At 48.6% G+C, this 22507-nt stretch overlaps 12 protein-coding genes across 12 annotated transcripts; 5 read left to right on the top strand and 7 right to left on the bottom strand.

Moving 5' to 3' along the window:
* Positions 1 to 1702: 1702 nt before the first annotated feature.
* N7487_003929 (putative MFS transporter) lies at positions 1703 to 3731 on the top strand (the record flags this gene model as incomplete). Its single annotated transcript, XM_056871676.1, has 2 exons — positions 1703 to 2528; positions 2593 to 3731. 2 exons carry the CDS (start codon positions 1703 to 1705, stop codon positions 3729 to 3731), a joined length of 1965 nt encoding a protein of 654 aa, XP_056729396.1.
* Positions 3732 to 4151: 420 nt separating this feature from the next.
* On the bottom strand, positions 4152 to 5164 carry dph5 (diphthine synthase; the record flags this gene model as incomplete). The annotated part of the gene is made up of 3 exons (XM_056871675.1): positions 4152 to 4749; positions 4808 to 4932; positions 5030 to 5164. The coding sequence occupies 3 exons, from the start codon at positions 5162 to 5164 to the stop codon at positions 4152 to 4154; spliced, it is 858 nt and encodes a 285-aa protein (XP_056729395.1).
* Positions 5165 to 5213: 49 nt separating this feature from the next.
* On the bottom strand, positions 5214 to 5690 carry N7487_003927 (uncharacterized protein; the record flags this gene model as incomplete). The annotated part of the gene is made up of 2 exons (XM_056871674.1): positions 5214 to 5446; positions 5483 to 5690. The coding sequence occupies 2 exons, from the start codon at positions 5688 to 5690 to the stop codon at positions 5214 to 5216; spliced, it is 441 nt and encodes a 146-aa protein (XP_056729394.1).
* Positions 5691 to 6454: 764 nt separating this feature from the next.
* On the top strand, positions 6455 to 7923 carry N7487_003926 (transcriptional regulator SPT3; the record flags this gene model as incomplete). The annotated part of the gene is made up of 3 exons (XM_056871673.1): positions 6455 to 6985; positions 7038 to 7865; positions 7918 to 7923. 3 exons carry the CDS (start codon positions 6455 to 6457, stop codon positions 7921 to 7923), a joined length of 1365 nt encoding a protein of 454 aa, XP_056729393.1.
* A 386-nt stretch (positions 7924 to 8309) lies between these two features.
* N7487_003925 (uncharacterized protein) lies at positions 8310 to 9821 on the bottom strand (the record flags this gene model as incomplete). Its single annotated transcript, XM_056871672.1, has 5 exons — positions 8310 to 8626; positions 8704 to 9158; positions 9233 to 9356; positions 9378 to 9534; positions 9591 to 9821. The coding sequence occupies 5 exons, from the start codon at positions 9819 to 9821 to the stop codon at positions 8310 to 8312; spliced, it is 1284 nt and encodes a 427-aa protein (XP_056729392.1).
* A 980-nt stretch (positions 9822 to 10801) lies between these two features.
* Positions 10802 to 11492, top strand: N7487_003924 (uncharacterized protein; the record flags this gene model as incomplete). Its single annotated transcript, XM_056871671.1, has 2 exons — positions 10802 to 11243; positions 11269 to 11492. The coding sequence occupies 2 exons, from the start codon at positions 10802 to 10804 to the stop codon at positions 11490 to 11492; spliced, it is 666 nt and encodes a 221-aa protein (XP_056729391.1).
* A 328-nt stretch (positions 11493 to 11820) lies between these two features.
* Positions 11821 to 12581, bottom strand: N7487_003923 (blue light-inducible protein Bli-3; the record flags this gene model as incomplete). Its single annotated transcript, XM_056871670.1, has 3 exons — positions 11821 to 11843; positions 11911 to 12319; positions 12375 to 12581. The coding sequence occupies 3 exons, from the start codon at positions 12579 to 12581 to the stop codon at positions 11821 to 11823; spliced, it is 639 nt and encodes a 212-aa protein (XP_056729390.1).
* A 692-nt stretch (positions 12582 to 13273) lies between these two features.
* N7487_003922 (uncharacterized protein) lies at positions 13274 to 13753 on the bottom strand (the record flags this gene model as incomplete). Its single annotated transcript, XM_056871669.1, has 1 exon — positions 13274 to 13753. One exon carries the CDS (start codon positions 13751 to 13753, stop codon positions 13274 to 13276), a length of 480 nt encoding a protein of 159 aa, XP_056729389.1.
* Positions 13754 to 14145: 392 nt separating this feature from the next.
* On the top strand, positions 14146 to 14787 carry N7487_003921 (U4/U6-U5 snRNP complex subunit SNU23; the record flags this gene model as incomplete). The annotated part of the gene is made up of 1 exon (XM_056871668.1): positions 14146 to 14787. The coding sequence occupies one exon, from the start codon at positions 14146 to 14148 to the stop codon at positions 14785 to 14787; it is 642 nt and encodes a 213-aa protein (XP_056729388.1).
* A 210-nt stretch (positions 14788 to 14997) lies between these two features.
* N7487_003920 (baculoviral IAP repeat-containing protein) lies at positions 14998 to 17855 on the bottom strand (the record flags this gene model as incomplete). Its single annotated transcript, XM_056871667.1, has 5 exons — positions 17629 to 17855; positions 17265 to 17561; positions 17103 to 17212; positions 15474 to 17052; positions 14998 to 15423 (listed from the first exon to the last, which is right to left on the bottom strand). The coding sequence occupies exons 1-5, from the start codon at positions 17764 to 17766 to the stop codon at positions 14998 to 15000; spliced, it is 2550 nt and encodes an 849-aa protein (XP_056729387.1). The 5' UTR covers positions 17767 to 17855.
* Positions 17856 to 18110: 255 nt separating this feature from the next.
* On the top strand, positions 18111 to 19734 carry N7487_003919 (phosphatidate cytidylyltransferase; the record flags this gene model as incomplete). The annotated part of the gene is made up of 2 exons (XM_056871666.1): positions 18111 to 18125; positions 18181 to 19734. The coding sequence occupies 2 exons, from the start codon at positions 18111 to 18113 to the stop codon at positions 19732 to 19734; spliced, it is 1569 nt and encodes a 522-aa protein (XP_056729386.1).
* Positions 19735 to 21141: 1407 nt separating this feature from the next.
* On the bottom strand, positions 21142 to 21674 carry N7487_003918 (uncharacterized protein; the record flags this gene model as incomplete). The annotated part of the gene is made up of 2 exons (XM_056871665.1): positions 21142 to 21584; positions 21611 to 21674. The coding sequence occupies 2 exons, from the start codon at positions 21672 to 21674 to the stop codon at positions 21142 to 21144; spliced, it is 507 nt and encodes a 168-aa protein (XP_056729385.1).
* Between the last annotated feature and the right edge of the window lie 833 nt (positions 21675 to 22507).

The following is a 22507-nucleotide window of genomic DNA, read 5'->3' as shown; positions in this document are numbered from 1 at the left end:
AGCATTACATCACCATCACTTCAAACAGCATACGGAGCTATAGAAGCTGTATCTAGGGTAGGATGGAGTCAACGAGTGGCATGCCATCTCTTTAGCCACGATGCTCCGCCTGTCACCGGCAGGACTGGACTGTGGATGCGTCTGGATCGAGGAAGCCAAGCTTCCATAGAACCATGGGTTCTCCTTGGCCATGCTCATGGACCGCATTGGGGCGGACGCATGAAGAGGCGACCTTCGTCAAACCGGCGAGTCGCCCACGCAAAGTTACAGGGTGGAAAACTAGTCGACTGTTTTTGGCTGACAAAGCGGTGATTTTCGGCGTCAATTTCACAGGTTCTCCCATCTGGGAGAAGTTACTACGCACTGGGTACACGTACCTCCGGAGCGAGGCGGAGCTGTTCGGTAGTTTCGCGCTGAGCGTTCATCTTTCGTATTGACTACTTTGTAGAGGAATAATTACGACGCTAGGTTTTTATGTCGGTTTTGGATAATACGGATATAACACGGATACGATATATATACATACAGGTATACATCAATTGATATTTACATACACAGTCCTCCGTACGTAAGTTACAAGTGTTTATTTCTACGTCGATCAAAGTATGCAAAAGGCTATCCATGGATGTACTGTTTCCACTTCGGAAATTTCATGACCTTGATTATGCGACTTGTTGTCAAGCCCTAGCATCGCCTTGTAGGGTTGAGTATGTTAGCCTTGCAATAGGCTGTGGCGGGATTGTCTTCTACTATGTAAGGTTTGTATTGTAAGGGATGTATCAAAGCTTTATTCCGGTGACGTGGAATGTGGCTGAAACGCTTGAACTGTCGGCGCTAGGTTGCCGCCAGTGGCTCTAGAACGTTGGTGGATACTACGGATTAATTTAAAATCTTTTCATCTTTTAGAAGAAATGGATTTTTGTATCACATTTAATGTGATCAGGCTTAAAAAGGATAATACTCCCGACCCCACTTAGACAATTATGAACTAATACGGATACGCTTCATACAAAAGTACACAAGTACACATCTAAAAATGCATTATCTGTATGAATCTGATAAAACTCGGATTGTAACAGACATGCTCCACAGAGTACGGAGTAAGTGAAGCTGAAATTACTTCTCCACCACGGTTCATACCTTATATGCCAAGACTTCCGTCGCCAAAACGGATGTATTGAATTGGCGAGTCATGGCTTGAGGGAGGAGGGCTCGGCAGGGAGGTGTGGAGCGGTCGTCGCAAGCTAGGTGTCGTTGTCGATCTATGTATCAAAGATAGTGTATGTATCATATGGGATATTGACTTATTTTAAGGAATTTGATGTAAAAATAAATGAAAACTACTCCGTCTATTGTTAATATATTGTCATATTCTTTATATTGAATATCAAAAAAGTGATCTTGGTTGTATCTAAAGTAATAATCCACGGCATTCCCCGGGCTCTCTGGTGGGCCTCAAATCAAAGTACCGAGAAAAACGGACGTCATCGTCAAAATCCCCTGGACGATACTCCGTACAAACAGGAGAAATGGAAGTAAAATCAAAAATACAAAAAATAGCTCTTTTCTCTTCCAAGGCTCTTTCTATATATTCTCGGGGCCGATTATAATTACCCAAACTACGAAAAATACGTGAAACCAAAGGAGCCTACCACTCCTTTCGATCCTTACGACGCCTCGGTTTACACTAGTACATTCCCCAATGCCTGCCAGGACCGGAACCCATAAAACGAATAATGCCCGCCACGCGCGTACGACGTCCTGGTCGAGTGGCTTCCATTTCACCCAAGGCACCGAACCATCCGAAAACGCCAAAGGTCGCCGCCGACGCGAGTCCAATACCTCCCTCGCCAGCCTTGAAGAACGCTCCTCCTCCCCCGACTCGCTCGCCATCGATGATAATATGTTAAGGAATACCTCGATGGATCTAGGTGGTGATCGCAAAACACAGCATGTGCGCGGCCGTTCCATTAGCCATGGCCTGCCACAAGTACCCGCCCTGCAGGAACATGAACTCCCGACTGTGCGGGCGCCAGCTCGCCCCGCGCTCGTAACGTGGATGTCACTGCCGCGGAAGGGTCAATTAGCGCTGCTGGGCCTCTGTCGTGTCTTTGATTTCTTGCAGATCGCTTCGCTACAGGCATACATGTTCTACCAGCTCAAGTCTTTCGACCCCAACCTCTCAGACTCGGATGTTGCGACCCAGGCGGGAATTCTCCAGGGTGCTTTTACCGCTGCTCAGTTTGCGACGGCGATCCCCTGGGGTCGTGTTGCCGATGCTAAATGGGGTGGTCGGAAGTTCGTTTTACTTGTTGGTTTGATTGGTACTGCGATTTCTTGTTTAGGTGTCGCCTATTCGACGTCGTTCGCGCAGGCCGTGTTTTGGCGCTCGTTTGGTGGCGGCATCAACGGCACCGTTGGTATTATTCGAACTATGATTGCGGAGAATGTTAAGGAGAAGAAATACCACTCGCGCGCTTTCTTGATTTTGCCTATTGGCTTCAACATAGCTTCGTTATTTGGTCCTGGTGAGTACCTTACTCCGTTAATTCTATTCGCGACTATGCGACAATCCGCTAACCAGTTTCGCAGTGATGGGTGGCATGTTGGCTGATCCCGTTAAGAGCTATCCCCGTCTCTTTGGTCCTAATTCTTCCTTTGGAGGTGCGAACGGAGTGCAATGGCTCGAGAAGTACCCTTATGCACTGCCAATGTTCGCGAACTTCTGTTTCCTCTCTTCAACTGCAGTTTTGGTTGCGTATGGATTAGAAGAGACCTTGGCATCTTGCAAGGGCAAGCCTGGCCTAGGTGCATTCGCTAAGAAGCTCCTCGCACGCGCCATGAAGACGGTAGTCCCCGCTTCGTCGCCCTTGTACACAAGGCTCCCGCTCCGCGACTACGAAGAGGGTGGTCCTTTGCTGGGCCAGCCCATGGACCGCTCGGAGAGCTACGAGCTTGAAGAAAAGGCACACAAGCCTGTCCGACTCCAACGTGTATTGCCTTTCCGCAGAATCTGGACAAAGAACGTGTTGTGCACACTCGGCGCGCAGGCTTTCTTCGACTTCCAAATGGGTGCCTTCAACAACCTATGGCTACTCTTCCTTTCCACACCTCGCTATGACGCCAATGACCCCGCGAGTCCCGCCCAGAGCTTGCCATTCGCCTTCACCGGCGGTCTGGGCATGCTGCCGCAGAGCGTTGGTTTCGCGACCGCAATTTTGGGTGTTATTGGCATGGTCCTCCAATTTACCATCTACCCTACCATCAACGGCCGTCTGGGTACAGCCAAGAGCTACCAGTATTTCCTCTCTCTTTTCCCCATCGCATACTTCATTGCCCCATATATCTCGCTGGCTCCATCTACAATTCCTCCTCCTGGCCAAGCCAACGGCCCATGGGTCTGGTTCTGGATCATCATCGTCCTCTTCTTCCAGGTCACTGCTCGAACCTTCACTCTTCCCACCTCTATCATTCTGTTGAACAACTGCTCGCCTCACCCATCGGTCCTCGGCACAATTCACGGAATTGGCCAGTCCGTCTCGTCGGCCTTCCGTACCGTTGGACCTATCTTTTCAGGTGCGTGGTACGGATATGGCTTGGACATTGGCATGGTCGGCTTTGCGTGGTGGATGATTGCATTGGTATCCGTGTTTGGCTGTCTTGCAGCTATCTTCGTATATGAAGGTTCTGGACATGAGATTCTTCTTCCTGGTGAGGAAGAAGAGATCTGATGTGATGCGATATGAGAGTACCTTTTTTTTTTGAAGAGTTGGGTTGTACATTGCTTCAACATTTTGCATATCATAAGGTGTTGGTTGGTCGGGCTTCTCTTTCATACATATTCCCGTTTCTATTTTTTTTTTTTTTTTTGTTTTGGATACCATTTGCTTTACGTCTTTCGCTATATCACAGCATTTTCATTTTGTCTTCCTATGCATGTTACAATAGAAGAATCCAGATACTCCGCTCTGGTCAGTTGATCCACGGATCAAATTGAATAGAAGCCAATATACCATACATCATCTTTCCAAACTTGACCATTCCAACAACTTTGGTGTATTATAGAAATTGAATCCGTCCTTATTTTTTTTTAAAAAAGTTTATCTTTCATTTCAATCTTGAAATCATATCTCTTCACAAGAATTCAACTCTCACAAGCTAGCTCCATATCCCTTGGCATAGCTCGCGTCGAAAGTCTCCTTATTGACTGCATATTCGCGAATATAGTCTCTCTCAAGATCATGCGTCCTCCGACCAAGAAGGACAAGACTGTGCAACGGCGCGCCCATCTCAACAGTAGCCAATTCCTTAAGCGTACCAGAAACAAGCTGCTGATTAGCAGCGCCAACGCGCGCCGCACCAACAGCCAAACTATCCGGCCCATAGACACCCTCCTGTCGCTCCTCCTCAGTCTCCAGCATCTGTGCCGCACATTGGGCAACAGTCATGTAACGAGGGGGCTCGAAAATCCGACGACCGCGCGCCATGTTTTCCAGCGACTGCTCCTTGACCTTAATATCGAGCAGAACTAGTGTGTGTAGGCCGATCTGAACGTTCTCGCGCACGCGGTCATAGTACGAAGACGGCTTCCAGGTCTCAGTGAAGAAAACCATGCTGACTGTTTGTCCGAAGTTGTACAGCTGCAGTCCGGTGCAGCCGATTCCGGACATGATGGAGGCGTTAGGGACGACTTTGGTCTCGATGCCAAGTTCGCGCGCGCGGAGGACGAGGTCGGTATGCGTTGTTGCGCTGTGTGGGTGGTGGTGTTAGCTATGGATTTTGCTGGGAAAATGAATGAAGACCGTACCCGAATGGATCTCCCACTACCAGGAATACAATATCGGCTTTGTCACCGCCGGCGAGGATGTCATCGCTGCCGGTCTCGACGAGTTCACGGTCTGCCTCAATGACAGGGCGGCCATAGAACGCTTCCTACTGGTATTATGTTTAATCAGTCCATCTGCGCAAGATATATGCAATGTTCCATTGGGATATGTGATCGAAGACAAGAACTTGGAAGTCAACTCACCAGCTTTTCCTTATCGACAAGAAGAATACTCGTGTATGCCTCTAGATAGACTCTCTCGGCCCGCTTCACGATCTCTAGACCGCGGACGGTGATATCCGTCTCATCGGCGAGACCAAGTCCAACCAGGTGAAGCATATTGGCTTTGGGAACTCAGGTTATGCAATTGAGTAGAATACAATGAATCTCACTGACCAACAAACAGTCCGAAAAAAAGAACTCCGTGCCCCGCGATACCGGCAGAATACTCCGCCACCGCCGGATCAAGGAATATCCGGTTATCGCTTATCTCCCCCAGATCGGCCTGTGCTTCTTCGAACGTCCAGAGCTTCATCCTCCTTGCGCCATCTTCTCTCACTTTGCCTCGAATCAATTCATCAGCACTCACTCCTACTGGTTGAACACCGGTGGAAGCCTCATCTCAATCGTTAAAGAAATTCCCCCTGGTAGGGTTACCGCCATCCATCATGAGCTCCGATCGGAATCCGAAGTATCGGCAGGAGATACAACAGGTGAGTCTCTCCCCGATATTTGGCTCATTTTGCTTGGGGCTTTCGGTCTCTTGATCTTTCTGGCTCTCGAATACTTCGATTTTATCGTCCGATCCGGCCTCCAAAGGTCTCTCAACATATTGCGACTGTCGGCGGGCTTTGCGACACAACATAATGCGCGGCGCGAACACATTGTCTCGGCGGATAGGGCCACATCCCCCTCGACTTCCCTCGTCCCATGGGAGAAAGTCACCCCACGAAGCTTAAAGCTGCTCTTCAGGCTATGAAACATGATGTCTATGGAGGGTCTGGCTGGGCTTGCGACATATCACTTGCTTTCGAATGTACTCATTTACTAGAGGCCATGTCATTCTTGTTATCTTGGGAAATTTTTTTCATAACGAATGTCGATATTGGGAGCAAATAACTGTCTTCATGTTGTGTCACAGTCCAGCCGGGCCTTTTAGTCCTGCATTCCTTGGTTGTTGTGATGCACATATCTTGATGTCAAGGAAAAAACCACGGCAATAGTCAAAATACCTGGATCCTCTCTGCAACTTTGCAACTGGTCCTACCAATGACACAGCTTTGGTGTTGGATGGATGAGGGATACTGTTGTGAAGACCAAGGACGATTTCGAAGTTCCTAGGGTCAGGAGTGAGCTTCTTATCGATATCGACTCTGCGAGGGCTCCCACTTAGCCTATCGATTTGCAGATGTGTTTTGATATCTCACTTGTATCTCACTTGTTTTTCACCTTCACCCCTTCTCGCCATCTGTCAGCCTTCCCATATCATTCACTGCCTTGCTTCCGCTTTCGATCGTCTTATCTTGTCAATACCTCTGTCAAACCCACCCACAAACGTTCTCACGCACCCTTTGACATTCGATCCATTCGCTGTGTTAAACACTTTATATGGGTGCTCATTCACCCACCATGTCTTTTCCCAATCCGAACGCCATATCAATCGTTGAGCTCTGGATGCAGCTTCGGGATGAATTTGCACGAAGCCAGGAAGAATCTATGCTATGCGATCCTGATAGGACCTTGAGTGACCCAGATTGCACCATGACCTCCCCCGTGGATGCCCCTCGTGTAGTTTCAGACTCGGGCTTGCATTCACCTGGCGGTATTTTCGTTCATTCTGCCGAAGACGTCTGTGTTGCAAATCAAGATGGTCTGTCGGTCGACCCCGAGTCAGACTTCTTCGTCATGGGACAGTACTTTCACGAGCATTATACCCATATCTTCAACTCGTTCACTTTCCAGATGGACAGTGCCACGATCAGCTCCCAAACCAATTCCGAGAGCCAGAAAGATCATGAGATGAAGCAAAAAGACACAACTGGAGGCTCCTTTACTAACGACATTATTAAGATGATGTTTGTCTCCGGAGAGACAGCAGAGCCGTCCCCTGAGACTACCACTTTGATCGAAGAGATTACCCGACAACAAGTGATCGAAATTGTGGGTACTAGGAATTCTGCATTGAAAGCTCTCGTCACTAACGATCAAATAGCTTACCCGCAGCACCGCCTTGGCAACTCGCCGTGGAGTTCGCTCGATTTCTACTGACGACCTAATTTTCCTGATTCGCCACGATAAGGCTAAGGTCTCCCGTCTACGAACCTTTCTATCCTGGAAGGACGTCCGCAAGAACGTCAAGGATTCCGACGACAAGGGTGGTGGTGACGCCGCCGATTTTGCTGCCGCCGATGATGCAGCTGGTGTTGTTGCAGGCCCCGCAGACGTGGCCCCCAAGCCCAAGAACAAGCGCGCCAAGGTGGGACTTGCGTGGGATGTCAACAGTTTCTACTCCGTCCAGGTCCCCGAGCGCGAAGACGAAGAGGACGAAGAAGAGGAAGAGCAGAACTACGCGACCCTCCAGCGTCTTGCAGCCGCTGATGAACGCACCCGCCACATGACCAGAGAGGAGTATGTATTCTGGTCCGAGTGTCGCCAGGCTTCCTTCACCTACCGCAAGAGCAAGCGATTCCGCGAGTGGGCAGGCTTCGGCATCGTGACCGAATCCAAACCAAACGACGACATTGTTGACATCCTCGGATTCCTTACCTTCGAGATCGTCCAGACTCTGACTGAGGAGGCTCTCAAAGTCAAAGAGCGCGAAGATAACGAGAAGCACCGTCGCGGAGGCGCCGAAGCTGGCGAGAACATGAAGAAACGGAAGCGCGAGACCGGCCTGTTCGACCCGCCCGAGGAGGGGCGCACTCCCATTGAGCCACGACACGTTCGTGAGGCCTATCGCAAGCTGCAGGCTACTCCCCAAAAGGCCAAAGCTATGCTGTTGCACAACGGCCGTGTTCCTTACCGTTTCCCTCTTGCTTTGGTGAGTTTATATACACTGTCGCTATATGTTCTTATGCTAACAATGCCACCAGATTTAACTGTTCGCTAACTTCGGTGTCAATTCTAAATTGACAGCCCTTCATGAATTATGCGCATGGCAGCGGGAGTTTGCGGATGATACCCATTTTATCTTGTTTCATTTGTGGCGGCGACGGAGCGAAGCTCCCTTGGGTGTTGTTTCTCAATTCACCTTTTTCTATATACTTGATGCCTGAATAGTTCGGTACTGTACCTTTGCTTGTACATTCCTGTACACTTTATCTCTGTCCTAATTGTTTATTCAATCATTTTCTCCTAAATTGCAAATTATGCAGTAAGAAAAAGGAAGACGTGACTAATTGGAAGAGAGTGATCGACTATGAAAAGTAGAGTTGATAGACATTCTGATTCCGATGCCATATCTGAATCACGCCCATTGACAGGCTTAGACCAGTCCGCACTCAATCACACTTTCTACACCCTTTCCGCCATCCCATATTTTGACAACTTTCAAACCCGCCCTCCTCTCAATCAAGTCATACCACGCTGCGCTAGTCCGCTCTTCAGCAGAGAATAGGGTTAACATCATCATATCGAGTCCCGTAGTCTCCCAATGGGCACCGATGTTCGGGACAACGTTCTCGTTGAGCAATAGTCTGCTGTATCCAGGCTTCATGGCCTCTTTCACTCGTGTAAGTACAATTTCACACACATTGTCCGACCAGTTATGTAGAGTTGAGTGTATATAATAGACACGGGCACCTGGGAATAGTATAAGTAACACCATTCGAAATTGATATTCCGACAGGGTTGGAACAGGAGGAGCTCTGGGCTCTTACCTTTGACAGGCTGTTCATCATGGAAGTCATAACCCATTCGGACGATAGCCGGATCTAGATCCTTGATCTGGTCAATCATCATAGGCAAATCTTGAAGAATCAATTTCCCGGGGGCGTTCGGATAGCGACTCTGGAATCTCTCTAAGTCATGTCCCACGTTGCCACCTATGTCCACCAGGAATGGTGCATCTGGACTAGAATCGGCACCGTCAATGAGCCTCTCCTTCACAGGATAGACTCTAGGGTCCATCCAGAGTGGTCGACCTAGGTTATAACCACCAAGGTAATCGTTCAGGTGATCTCCATACCCCAAATCCCGTACCCAAGGAAATATGTTCTTGTCGGTACCATAGGCATACATTAGAGATGTGTCCCAGGGATCTGTCGGATTCACCCAACCCCGCTTACGGGAAAACTCGTGGAATTTCAAGGTTCCTGCACCGGTGGATGCGGTACTAATGGATGAGCAAGAAGTATCAGCCGCACTGTTATTTTGTGGGCTTTCACTGACGGTCGAATTAGTACTTACAGACCGAGATACCCATGCCCAATCTGAGGAAGGCTCAGCGCCTTGGTATAATTTGTAGGCTGGTACTCATCTTCCCCAACTTCAATAAGGAGTCCCATAGCACTAACATGCCGCATCAAACGACCTAGAAAACAGTTAGCCAGACCTCTGAGACGGGTGATGTGAAGCCCACTGAGAAGTTGGGAATCAATCCCAAGGCCCGCGGCCAAATCGGTAACTTTCTGGGGTTGATCGCCATTCTGAGCCATCAACGCCCATAATCCCGAGTCCACTCCGAACCCTATCGCCCCGATTGCACCCATCTATAATATCAGTTATTCTGTTCAGTTGATGGACTGTAGAACTTATATATATATACCTGTCCCCAACAGTGGTCAACCATCGTCTCCCGAGGAGTCTCGATAGCTCTAGCTAAAGCTCGACATTTGACTACCACATCCTTGCGGTCCTCCTCGGTTCCAGTAGATAGATTATTGACACCTTCGATAACCTCATCCAGCAAACCAGGGATTGCTCCAGCTCTGTTTGGACGCGTGGCGATAAGAAGGTCAACAGGAACTGAAGTATTCTTTGGGTTCTCGGCTGCCATGCTGATGAATATAGAGGCCAAAACTAGCACTAATGAGATATACAATATATTCAGAAATGAGTTTAGGATGATGGAACTGACAGCGCATTTAGTTCGGAGTCATGAGGGTAAATCTTATTAGTCCTTTTGTCCTTGATTTGTCGATGCCTGACTAGTACAACCAGGAAGGGTCTGTGTGAATAAGTGGCAGTCCACCAGTACGTCATCCTAGAAAGTAAATGTAGTCATGGACAAATAGGGACATAATCGACATATCCAATATCGACCTTAAGAGTCCGAGCTACGAAATTTGTCCGATCTACGGTTTTGATTTGATATTATCAGTGATCATTGCGCCACTGGAACCCTCGTGACAGCCATAAAAAGAGTCAAAATACCAGAGCATGGGGGTGTCTAGTGTAATAATCACATAAACACATGTGCGGTCAATATCGAGATAGAGTTCCAGATTTAAAACTGATACTAGCATAATTGATTTCACATAAATCGGATGTGGTTCAAACTTCATACTGTGAATTGGAAGTGAATATATATATTAAGCAAGACGATGCAGGTGGCCTATGTCATCTAAGAAGACCTAAAAATAGCAGTTAAAAGAACATCTAAAGATTACCAAAAAGACGCAAGGTCGCGTAAGCGGCCCACTTTTCTCATTCACCCCTAAAACGGAAAAGGGATACTGTAGACATCTTATATATCCAAACCTTCAAAGGTTTAGCTGTTGTGTAATGTAATGGCTAGCTAGACCAGGATATTGGAATGTGCCGGAATACGTTTGGTTGCACAAAGACGATGCGCACAGACGACAATGTAATGGTCTTGATCCAACACGCTGGGACTCTTTAGCCATTTGCTAAAAGGTCAATGTAATAACTCACAGCGGCACCACAGTGCACTGGAAAAAGAGCTACGAGATCCTAGAGGGGGCCAATGTTGGCTCAGCCATTGAGCTGTTACTCCTCGCCATAGGTCTCCCTTGCATGAGATTCCTCTATGTTACAGGTGTTCAGCATTGGGACTCTCATGAAGAGCAGGATGTTGCGAATGAGCTCTCAGTCCCCGATGCTATCGCGTATAGCCAGACTAAATTCGTCGCCGAAGCTGTCGTCAGGCGCGCGGTGCAGCGCAGCCCATCCGAAACCAATCAGTTCGTTGTTTTTAACCCGGGATGGGTCATTGGCACACCGACTGAGGGTTTTTCTAACCCCGATGACTATATCTGGCGGCTAGCGGCGACGTGTATCAACATAGGGGCATACAATGCTGCTGAAGCGGACGGGTGGCTCTCCATATCAGATGTCACAGCCACAGCCACAGCGATTATTGACACAGTGCTGAGCAAAGAAACCAAGAGAGTGAACGGGAAAGAGCCCGTGAATGGCATGACATGGAGGGAGCTCTGGGGTATTCTCGAGAGCCTAGGTTATAGGCTTCAGGCTAATGGCAGAGTGGCTGGCTCTCATTCGTGCTGATATTGAAGCTGCAAAGAAGAAACATCCCCTATGGCCGTTAGCACACATGATTACGGGATTTCAGAACGATGAGCGAATGGTGGGTAGCTCGCGACAGAAGCGTGGTAGCACGCCGTTGCGATTTAAAGATGCTGTAAAAAGGAGCGCCGAGTTCCTTGTCAAAGCTGGCTTTTTACCCACGCCTTCAGAACAGGTTTAAGAGACAATATAGGGTGGATGCAAGGGACATATTTGGAGCAGAAAATGCCAAGCAAAAGGACAATTGGGGACGTAGCATATTTACTATTAAAGGTTATACGAAGAAAAGTCTCTTGCACAGAATATGGCTTTTGACCGCATTCTTATATATCTAAAAAGAGCATCTAAAATAGCACCAAAAAGGCCAGCAAAAAGGATATAACAAGGCCGCATAAGCGGCCCACTATGTCTATTCAAATTGAAGTTTTTATTTCTGCTTAGAGCGTTATATACCTCCCAATGAGGCAGGATATTCTTGTTTCGAGCTGCCATCTAAAAACACTTAATACTTATTCCTGATGCGTTCGGCGCCCTAAAGAGACCAGTTAGAATTTCTGTTGCACATATCCAGAAGATCAAAAAATAGAACAAGAACTTACACTCAGCCAATTCCTCCAAACTCAATTCCCGAATACCATTAACATGGGGAACGTTGCCCTGTACAACACCCTTAACAGTTTCATAGGCACGCCCAATCGCGCCTTTGTGCGCGACAACATGTGTGGCCAGCTTGGACTCGAGCTTAATAACGCCAATGCGGGGGTCTGATGGCCCACCATCGTGCACGCCATCGCCCATATCGCCAAGCCATGCCTTCAGCGCAGGCGAGTAGTACTTCTTCACGATGGCGGGATCACCAATCACTGATGCAGTGCCTGAGATGGAGGCCCAAGCTCCACTGATGGGGTCTAGGAAAGACATATTTGTTTCTTTGGGATGCACGGTGAGATCCATTGTTTTGCCGGAGAAGAGGTTTGTGTGGAAGATGAGGTCAACGCCGCCGTTCTCCTATTTTGGGGAATTGATTAGCATGTTCTTTTTGTTATTGTAGCTCTACTCATACCGTCGCAGCTAATGCCATGCATCGCGATGCCAGAAAATCGCCCTCTGACTGCTTGGTTGTCAACATGCCAAATTTAACTTGGTTGATAAATTGAACCAGCTCTTCGATCTTCTGAGGGAGAGGCGGGTCTTCGAAGTTCTGGGTCTTGTAGGGATCCACGGGGTGAGTGCCCGTCTTGGCGTTGATGGTGGCATCTGTAGTAGACATTGTTTTTTGATGTTTTAAGTAATGAAAGGATATAACAAAGTAAAGAGTATGAGAAAGATGAAGGACAAACTATATAGGAACTATGTATACACGGTCGTCAATGTGACGTCACCGATAAGATCAGGATTAGGGCTAAAGATGAGGTCAAGTTCAAGTTCACTGCATCACAACATCCAAAAAGCTTGTAATCTGTGACGATCACATCTCCGCAGGCCTGAATTTCTAGGAATGCTCCTCGATATGGATGCATTTCCGTCAGGGTCCATTTGGATTCCCCGCTCATGTCTATGTAAATCTCTCTTCGCAACACTGTTATATACGGTATGTCATGAGTGATCTTTTGTGAGCATGATTGCCAGGTCGCATTCTGAGTCGTTTTCATGGCGACAATATCCTGGCCTATATACCAGGAAACACCAGTTCAATTGTGGTCGATCGTACAGGGCGAAATATGTCGCATTTATCGATTGACTTCCGGGCTCATAGCTCAATCAATAGAAGTATAGTGTCCTCTCAATATGCTATCGAGATACCATGTTCTGGTGAGCTTAATCAGCAGGGCCTTCAAACCACAAGCAGGCCAACACGAGACAACGTTCTCACCTCTGTGAAAAATGCCACAACAAGTTCAGCAGAACAGCAATAATGCCAACCATAACGGCTATGCGGTACAATATTAGCCAATATCTTTATTAGATGCGAAGAAGATAGAACCGAAGAGTGAACAAACCTTCATATCCCCAGCTCTCCATCACCTTAACAGCTCTCCTTTTCCCCTGTGTCCTCATTCTAAACCAACCGGGCATTAAATCCGTTCGGCATGTCTGGCCATTAACAATCAGACAGCCACCCTTAACCCGTCGACACTCAAGATGCCAACGACGGCGCTCCATAATGCTGCAGACTCGTCCATTGCAAAATGACTCGTCCGTACTGAACGAGCACTTCTCCATGGGGCATTCGAGTTTGTGTTCAAAACGGTCGATGAGCCAGTCAACCTTCAGGCGCACTCCTGTGAAGACTATTGAGTAGAAGTGGCGGCTGCTGTGTTTTAGAGCAAGGGCATCTGGGTAGGAAAGGTAGGTGCTTATTTGGATGTGGAGTTCCGAGGGGAGGGTCATTAGATTGGCGCTGGTGGATTGAGAATAGGAGGGGAACTGAGGTGACTCCATGATTTTAGACTTGTGTTCAAAGGCTGTTGCTTATAACTCAATTGTGTACATTCGATGTAAGGGTGGTGTTGTTCATCTTATACGAGCGGGACGAAAACTGTTGCCTGAAATCGTAGCCACCGACGCTAATTTCTAGTCGGAGTTATTTATCCCAACGCAATCATTCAAAGATTGGATTAATGCAAAACAGCTGCCTATTTCCAGCGTCCTATGTACACATAATTGAAGGCGTGGGTTGGGTTGTGACCAGGTGAGGTTGGAAATCAGTCCCGCTTACATAATATTCAATATCGGCGTCAACCCGACCTGGGAAGCTTCAACTTTTAAAGATCGCCACTCACCAACCTCCCATTACATCTCCCCAAAACAAAAGTCCAATATCAACCACAAATATGTCAAATCCAAACGCCTACGGCACCCCGGTGTCGGACACGGCCTTCCGCAAAACCTGGGACCGTGAAGAATATGCCAAAAAAGCGGCCGACGCCGAAGAAAAGCGCAAAGCCGAAGGCAAAGCCCGCTACGAAGCGAAACTACTGGGCAAAAAATACCATGCGCCAGTTGACTACAGCACGCTCGAAGATACCACAGCCCGCAACCAGCGCCTGGACGTCGCGTCCATGGTGGGCAAGACCATGATTGTTCCCGCAGGCTCGGGAATGGGCAAACGCGGCCTTGGTGCCGGATTTTACTGCAAGGACTGTGATCTTACCTACAAGGATAACTTGCAGCTTGTGGAGCACTTGAACAGCAAGCAACATTTGATTGCGACGGGGCAGAGTGGCGAGGTGAAAAGGGCGAATGTTGAGGACGTGCGCTTGCGGTTGAGGATGCTTTCGCATCGGAAGCGACAGAGGGACGAGGAAGAGCGCAAGGCTTGGCAGCTTGATCTGGGCGTGCGGCTCAAGGAGCGGGAGGAGATTGATGCTAAGGAGAGGGAGGAGAAAAGGCGCAAGCGCAATGAGAAGAGGAAGAAGGACAAGGTTAAGAAAGAGGATGATAGCTGGGAGGGCCGGTTGGGAATCATTTCTTGAGTTTTGTTCTCGGGGTGCGTGTCCTATTCTTGATACCCATGGTGTTTTGGCATATTTTCCAGGCTTTTTTTAATGATCATGTTCTTCTTGTGCAAAAATGGCACTTCCAAATTTCAAATTGCGAGCTTAAAATCTAACAAGGGTTCTCCAACACCTAGCATAACGCCTAACATGCAAATCATATCATCCGAAAACATAGTGACTGTTGATTCAGTCGATGCACTCGATGGCTTCGAGTCGCCGCATTGCTCGGCCACCTTCCTTCTCAAATTGGCCAACAAGTCGCTCGCATTCTCTCTTCAGCCGTTCTTCACCATTCTTTGCGTTCCACGCGATCCATTCTTGGACCGTCATCTTCTTCTCTGGGCTGGTCAAGCCAGCTTTCACGCCTTTGAAAAGTCCAGATAAATCTGCATTTTCCTTGTCGCTAGCCTCTCCAAAGAGCACCTCATCAATATCCACTGGTGTCCATGGCTGGCCGGAAGGTCCAAATCCACCATTGGCATTGCGCTTTGATGGTGATGGGGTGCTAACTGCCAGAGGGGCTCGGAACTCCGAGCGCTTCGGTGGTGACTGAACAGGTGGACGGGATGCTGAAGGCCGCGACGATGGAGGCTGATTTTCGGCATCCGATGACTGGGGTGATAACGAAGGAGTGTTTTGATGAGCGGGGGAAGTGGCGAAACTTCCCGGTTAGAGCGTTTTGAATCCCGCCGAGAGTCATGGATTTCGTGAGGTGAGGTCTGGCTTTGGACTAGGGTCTCTGCAAGGTGCTCTTCGTGGGGAATATCGCTATACCGTTTGGCAGTCTTCGGCGGTATACTAGGCGTCTTCCGATGAGATTGTGGCTCAGGAGACATTTCTTGTATAGGGGGAGAAGGCTTCTGGGGAGGGTTGACCATCTCAAGTTGGTCAGGCAAATCATCTGTAGTCTCGAATTCGTCGTCGTGTTCCTCAACCGACGGCTCAACGTGATATTCTTCGACTGTGGGTTCAGGAACAGGAGCTGGTTCTGCCTTTTTCTCGGATTTCTTAGACTTTTTCTCTTTGGCTGACGTAGCATCCTTCTTCTTAGAACTCTTCTTCGATTCTGCCTTGGTCATTGATTCTGCAGGCTCCGGTGCATCCCCCAGCTCCTTGTTGACAATCTCTACAGAGATGAAGGAGTCATGACGCTCGGAATCATCCCGAACATCGGGAGTCCCAGACCCTGAAGATTCTCTCGGCTCTGGTGACTGTGCTTTTATCGTCTCGTCGGTCTTGGTCTTCTTTGTCCCCTTTTTCTTGGATGCTTTTGCCACCTTGGCCTTTGGGGCTGGCGGCTCAGGTGCTTCCGGTTCATCATCAACCCGTTGCACGTGAGAATCTGAACGGTTCTCATGATCACTAACATCCTCTACTTGATCATGTATGGTCGCTTTGGGGGTTTTAGCCACAGCCTTGGACTTTTTGCTCGATTTTGTTTTCTTCGATGCCCGTGGCTCTGTTGGCTCAGCCTCAATCTCAGGCTCGGCTGGTGCAACTGTAGGGATATCTGCTTCGAGGCCCGCTTCAATTTCCGCTTCGATCTCCGAGTCACGAGGGGCTCGCGCCTTTGATGGGGCTTTCAATGAGACAGGCGCATCGGAGACCTTACGGGCCTTGGACGTTCCTTTTTTCGTGGGTTTGCGACCTCTGCTAGTTTCTTCTTCCGAAGCAGCGTCGTTCAGTGGCTCTGCGTCGGCCATGGCAGAGTCACTATGTTCGTAATTGTAGTTGCGAGCGATGCTGCTGCTGCGTGTTTTTGTAGCGCGTCTCTTCGCCGGGGGTTCTGATGGTGGCTGCGACTGGTCTCTTTCCTGTGTGGTAATTGGGTTGGGTTCATCCTTGATATCCTCGCTGGCCCTCTTCTTTCCCCTGCCTGCACGTTTGGGTTTGGTGGGCTCTGGTTGGGAGACTTCTTCAAGGTCGGCTTCAACGTGGTTTTCCACCTCCGCTGATTCTTCCTTCTTAGTCTTGGCCCCCTTTGATTTGCTCTTGGCTACCTTCTTTGTAGATTTAGATTTTGTTGTTGTGGTGGCTTGGGACATGATGCTGTTGTCCATGGTATCATCCATTTCCATATCGGGCGTTTCGGATGTGACTGGATCAACAGATTGAGTTGAAAGGCGGGAGGAAGCTTTGGAAACCCGAGGTTTCTTAGGACGAGTGGCTTTGCCCTTCTTTCCTGGCGGCTGGGCGAAGACAAAGAATGAACAATCTGAGGAGCGGCGGTAGTGTTCGTCACTGGAGGAAATCAGCAACCGTCTAACTGGGAAGGCGCGATGAATACCCACAATGGGTCATCCTTGGGTTCCCATCCATCCAAAGACAACTTGCAATAGACACAGCTGGCTAGATCATTGCTCTCCTCTGTGGGGCAGAAATACCATCCGCCTTCAACCATCTATCGTCCTTGTAAGCCAGAATAAGATGAATACGGCTAGGTCGCTCGTTACCTTGTCCGACTGGCATACCCAGCCCTTTTTCCCGTCATGAGGCCATGCCGTACCAAAGGTTGACAGTCTCGCTTGTGTAATCCTGTCGCCCGTAGGATCTTCAATCGAGGCGGGATTGGAGCTGCTCTGTTGGAGATCCATCATTATGGCCCATCCGCAGTCGGGAGCATGTTTGAGATGCTCTGTGACGGGGTTGTCGTCCTCCTCCCAGCCATCCAGCGCTCGGTGGCACTCGAAACATGTTGTGTTGTCGGGGTTTGTCTCGTATGGTTTGTAGTAGAATCCGGCGTGTGCTAACTATAATCACGTCAACTCAATCACCTTGAAAAATAAGCGCATGTAATCTCTCTGAGAAACGACATACCTCGGCTGGTGAAGGTCGCTGGTGCGGCCAAGTAATCGCTTTGGGTGTTTTTGTGCCGGAAGATCTGCGTTTCTCCGGCTTCAGCACTATATCAAAGCTGGCTAGGCGGGCCGCAAAGGTATCCATTTCAGAGCCCATGGCGAGGTATCAGGGCAATTAGAGACAGTCGGTGCTGATTCCCGACATGTAAAGGGACCCTTTGTGGAGGAAGTAGGCGAATATTGTCGAAAGTGTCGTTGTTGTTGATCCTCCGCGTCTGTTTACTTTTGGTTGTTATGCATCTCGACACGCGTTCACGTGACCATTACTCAGCACCCGAAATAGAAGCGGAGGAGGACGGGGAGTACGTCAGAGCCGGAAATGTTGACGAAGCACCCAAATTCACTTCACTTCAATTCACTCATTTGCTTTCTATGCGGGCTCTTTGACTTGACTCAATCACTGCGCTACGCGCCCCGATTCCTTTTGCCCCAACCCCAGTCATGCCGGGAGTAACAGTATGTCAGATCCCCCCCACTGTACCCGATGATCTCGCTACAACTTCTCTACTAGATGGTCGCTTCTCGAGGAGCTAACTCCAGCTCTCTCTGGCGCTCTCGCACCCTTCTCTCATCCCCACTCGTTGTTCCTTCTTCGGCTCGTTTTCTGTCGTTCAATAGTCGTTCGATTACTCCCTACAATGGCCGACCCTCGGCAAATACCAGCGCTTCGATGTCGCGTCTACTATGCAGGGTGACCACCAACAAGTTATCCTCCTCATTCTCGACATCTTCATCCTCGCTGTTACCCGAAAACTGGGACGAGAATCCGAACTTGTCAATCACGAATTTCTCGGAACTTCCCTCCAAGGATTTTGGAGTCAACCAGCACATGATCATAAACCAAGACTTCAAGGAGGCATTGCGAATGATCCTTTGGCAGTTTAAAGCACCAATCCGATACGCATTTGCTTATGGGTCAGGTGTATTTCCTCAAAATGGCAGCGGAGCTCCGTCCAGCTCATTACACCCCTCGGCACCCACAGCCATCCAAAATATGCAAAAGGGGTCCGGGAAGATGATTGATTTCATTTTTGGAGTGTCGTACTCCCAGCATTGGCATGATATCAATCTGCACCAACATCGTGATCATTATTCTGGGTTGGGTTCGCTGGGGTCGTACACGGTCTCCCAAGTACAGGACCGCTTCGGCGCGGGTGTCTACTTCCATCCTTATATCACCGTGAACGGGACAATGATCAAATATGGCGTGGTGAACCTGGATACGTTATGTCGGGACCTCACCCAGTGGGACACCATGTATCTCGCAGGCCGTTTGCAAAAGCCTGTCAAGATCTTGCGGGATCACCCGAAGGTACGATTGGCCAACCAGATGAACTTGTTGTCTGCTTTGCGAGTCGCATTGTTGTTACTGCCAGAAAGATTCAGTGAGTTCGAGTTATATAGCACAATTGCAGGTATGAGCTACATGGGAGATCTACGCATGGCCCTCCCCGCCGAGGACCCCAGCAAAGTGCGAAATATTGTTTCAGGACAAATGGCACACTTCCGTCGCCTCTACGCACCACTCATCGAAAATCTCCCCAATGTCACTTTCCAGGACCCCCGCTGCAGCAATGACGACTGGATCGATGACCCAAACGCGATCTTAGCCATGGCGCAAGATATGGATCCGGTCATGCGTGGTAACATGGTTCGTCGTCTGCCTGAATCTTTCCGACAAAAGTTGTACTTCCAGTACCAGTCTCGCTTTGGGATCCCTCGAGCCGATTTCAATAAGATGGTTCAGGAGAGCAAGGATTCCGACGAGGTCCTTCGCCGGCCTCAAGGCGGTTCGTTTGAGCGACGGATTGCCGGGGATGATCACCTCCAGGAGGAGGTCGCCAAATCCATTGAGAAGACAATCCGCTGGCCCAGCACTGTCCAAACGATCAAGGCACCGTTCACAGCAGGCCTTGGTAAGAGTTGGACTTATATCATGGAAAAACGTGATAAGCACAAGAAGTCTCAGATGGCAGCCGCTTCAGCACTTGAGTCCGCCCCTGGAGCGAAGAAACCCACTCAAGAACCGAAGCCATTAGAGCCAAAGGAGACAAAGAAAGAATAGGTGACTCCAATGTATTTTTGACGAATAGCCCTAGGTTGCAGACATCTAGCATGTGGAGGCGTTGTGGAATTTTGCGACCCATGTATCAAAATCATCAATGATGTATCTGATATCTGTGCATCAGCAGGAAATGTTTATTGGGCCCACTACATACATACGGACTACATAGAGCCTTTCATTTGTTGAATAAACCATACAGAATCAATTGTTTTTTCTTGCTCCCCTCTCCTTTTTCTCTAATACAATATTAAATACTCCGTACCAAGTGTGCCTACCAATATGTACTTGATTTCCTCCAGGTCTTGGGTTTCCCTTGCTTCGGTGCTCACCTCCTACCTTTTACTCGCTGGCTTGTGCATTGTTATGGATATTAAACGGGTATGCTTTCTACAATCAACAAATGTGACCATATACGGGGTAATAACTGATTTGCTCAATGTGATGTGAATCATTTCAAGCTTTGAGAGAGCGTTGGCGGAGTGATGGAAAACCACCGAAGTGTATATAGTTGCAAAATATCTCACAAATACATTTTGCCAGCCTTGGAGTTGTATCTGTGAAAACAAATGAATTTGGAGCAAGTTTGAATACTTTTTTCGTCCACAAATCGTGCAGAGCAGGTGAATAATCACCTCAACAATATTTTGGAATCCTCTCCATCAAGCCTCTCACCTCCATCTGGAAGTTTCTCACCTGCAGCCCCAAGTAAGCCCCATCCTCCCCGAACCCAACTCGACTCACCGTACCCCCAAAAACCTCAACGACCTTGTCAAATTCAGCTAAATAAGCCCGAATAAGAAGCCTAGTAACCATCATTCCCATGCCAGCGGAACCATGAAATTTCCCAAGCCGAATCTCCGCTGAGATGCAGCGCGTCTCGCATGTACAAATCGAGGCGTGCGCCCATTTAAGCAGTCGGGATAAGATCATGTTCACCAGGAACAGTGTTTGTGTGTCTCGGAGGCAGGTTTGGCATTTGGATAGACTGCGAATCGAGGGGAGGATTTGCTGGGATTGGATTAGGAGGGTGTCGAGGGCTTGGGCGTGTTCTGTTGTCGAGTATGTCGCTTGCAAAGTGCAGAGATGGTGGCTTAGTGTTGAGAAACAGGCGCATGTGCTTTTAGATGTAAGCGATTGAGCTGTGAGGGAGGGCCCCGTGGTAATTGGTATGGTGAAGCCGAAGGGGGAGGATTCATTGGATTGGGGCGATGGGCATGAAAATGTCTCCAATGGCAACGGTTTGTAGGATATGGAGCTTGCATTTTGGGGATCTTCTCCCGATCGCATATTCATAGGATCCGATGCTCGATTTGTATGTTGCGTTTCTGGTTCTGGTTCTGGTCAGTGTGTCTGGGTGCAAATTCCCCGCGCGTTGAAATTACTGACTCGATAATATCTCATGTTGGTTCATGCCCTAGTGCCCATCTCCATTAGTTTTGTATCAACAAATTGAGATCGCAATCTCACATTTTGAAAACAGTCGTCCGACATCTCTGGTAGCCAGCTTTCCATTTGGGAAACTTCCTCGGAGAATATCAGATCTGCAAACGATGGAGAGCCTAGACTAAATTCAGGCGGAGTACGTGTGATTTGGTCTCCAGCCTTTGGCGAAGCAGCATCATTCAACTCAGAATGTTCATCGCAATCAGGAAGTGGTGGGATCGCTTTAGGAACGTCCATGGAGCCTGCCGTTGACGGTGGCGTCTGTGGCGCGAGCCTCTGTTGTTCTTTCATTTGTCGCAATCGCTCGATTGTCTTTTTGTTCAAGCTGCCTCTTGGCTTTCCGATCTTTGATTTTTGGCTGTAGTGACACTTCAAATTGCTGCGCGCGGAGTAAGTCGTCAGCGTTTCTTAAATAAGCAAATAGGATGCATACTCTCTTGCACACCGCGCACACGGAGAACCACCCGTGCAACGAATCTTGGCAGTATGGCATCCATCGCATGCAGTACGAAGTGTTGGAATTTGATTTTGTTCCTTTGAGGGAGTTTTGCAGGTAGATTTATGCTGCAGCCCTGTCTGGCTATTGGACATGCGGGGATGGGCAGACATGATACTCGCTTAATATAATATTCGGCTCAATATTTAGAAAAAGACCACTCAAAACATATAATTCAAGGCCTCGATACTACTCCTTTCACTTATACCCGACATTAACCACGTCAGACGACTTCAAGGGTACCGACTATTCCACATTGGGCCCATGGCTTCGTATACACTTCGTCAGGACGAGACCGAGCCAAACCCTGCGTAATTTTATCCTGGGGGCCAAATCATATCAGTGGACGAGAACATGCCGATAGGTACGATAGGGTCAATTCGCTTTGAAGTAGCAATTGTATCCCAACGACAACTGTGGGGTTGAATCTCCCGAGCGCTGGTGTGGAGTATGATGGATCCATCGTGTAAATATAACTGCCGATTTGGTACTGTGAGCAAACATCTGCACCTGGGCATGGTATATTTCAATGTTGGGTCTCCTTGAACCCTCTCACACTCCTCCCATCCTCCCATTAACCAGGGGTTGCCGAGGACATCTGACTATGTATCGCTTCTTACTTGAGGTATGGCAATGAAAGCGTCAGTGAAGCGACAATTCGCTAGTCGGAATCATCCGCAACTGTGGGGTTGGAGAGTGGCCAGTTGAATTTGATGAGATAGGCTGAAGGGGTTTCGCAGGTCCCCAAGGTACCAGGTGGAGATTTTCCGGTGCCACCAAGGTTAATGTTCCTTGAACTATGAATGATAACACGTGCATATCCAATTGCACCGA

This window comes from Penicillium crustosum (assembly GCF_028827405.1).
Source record: "Penicillium crustosum strain IBT 35664 chromosome Unknown utg000002l_segment0_segment0, whole genome shotgun sequence".
Taxonomy (NCBI): domain Eukaryota; kingdom Fungi; phylum Ascomycota; class Eurotiomycetes; order Eurotiales; family Aspergillaceae; genus Penicillium; species Penicillium crustosum.
This window is presented reverse-complemented; position numbering and strand designations above follow the sequence as displayed.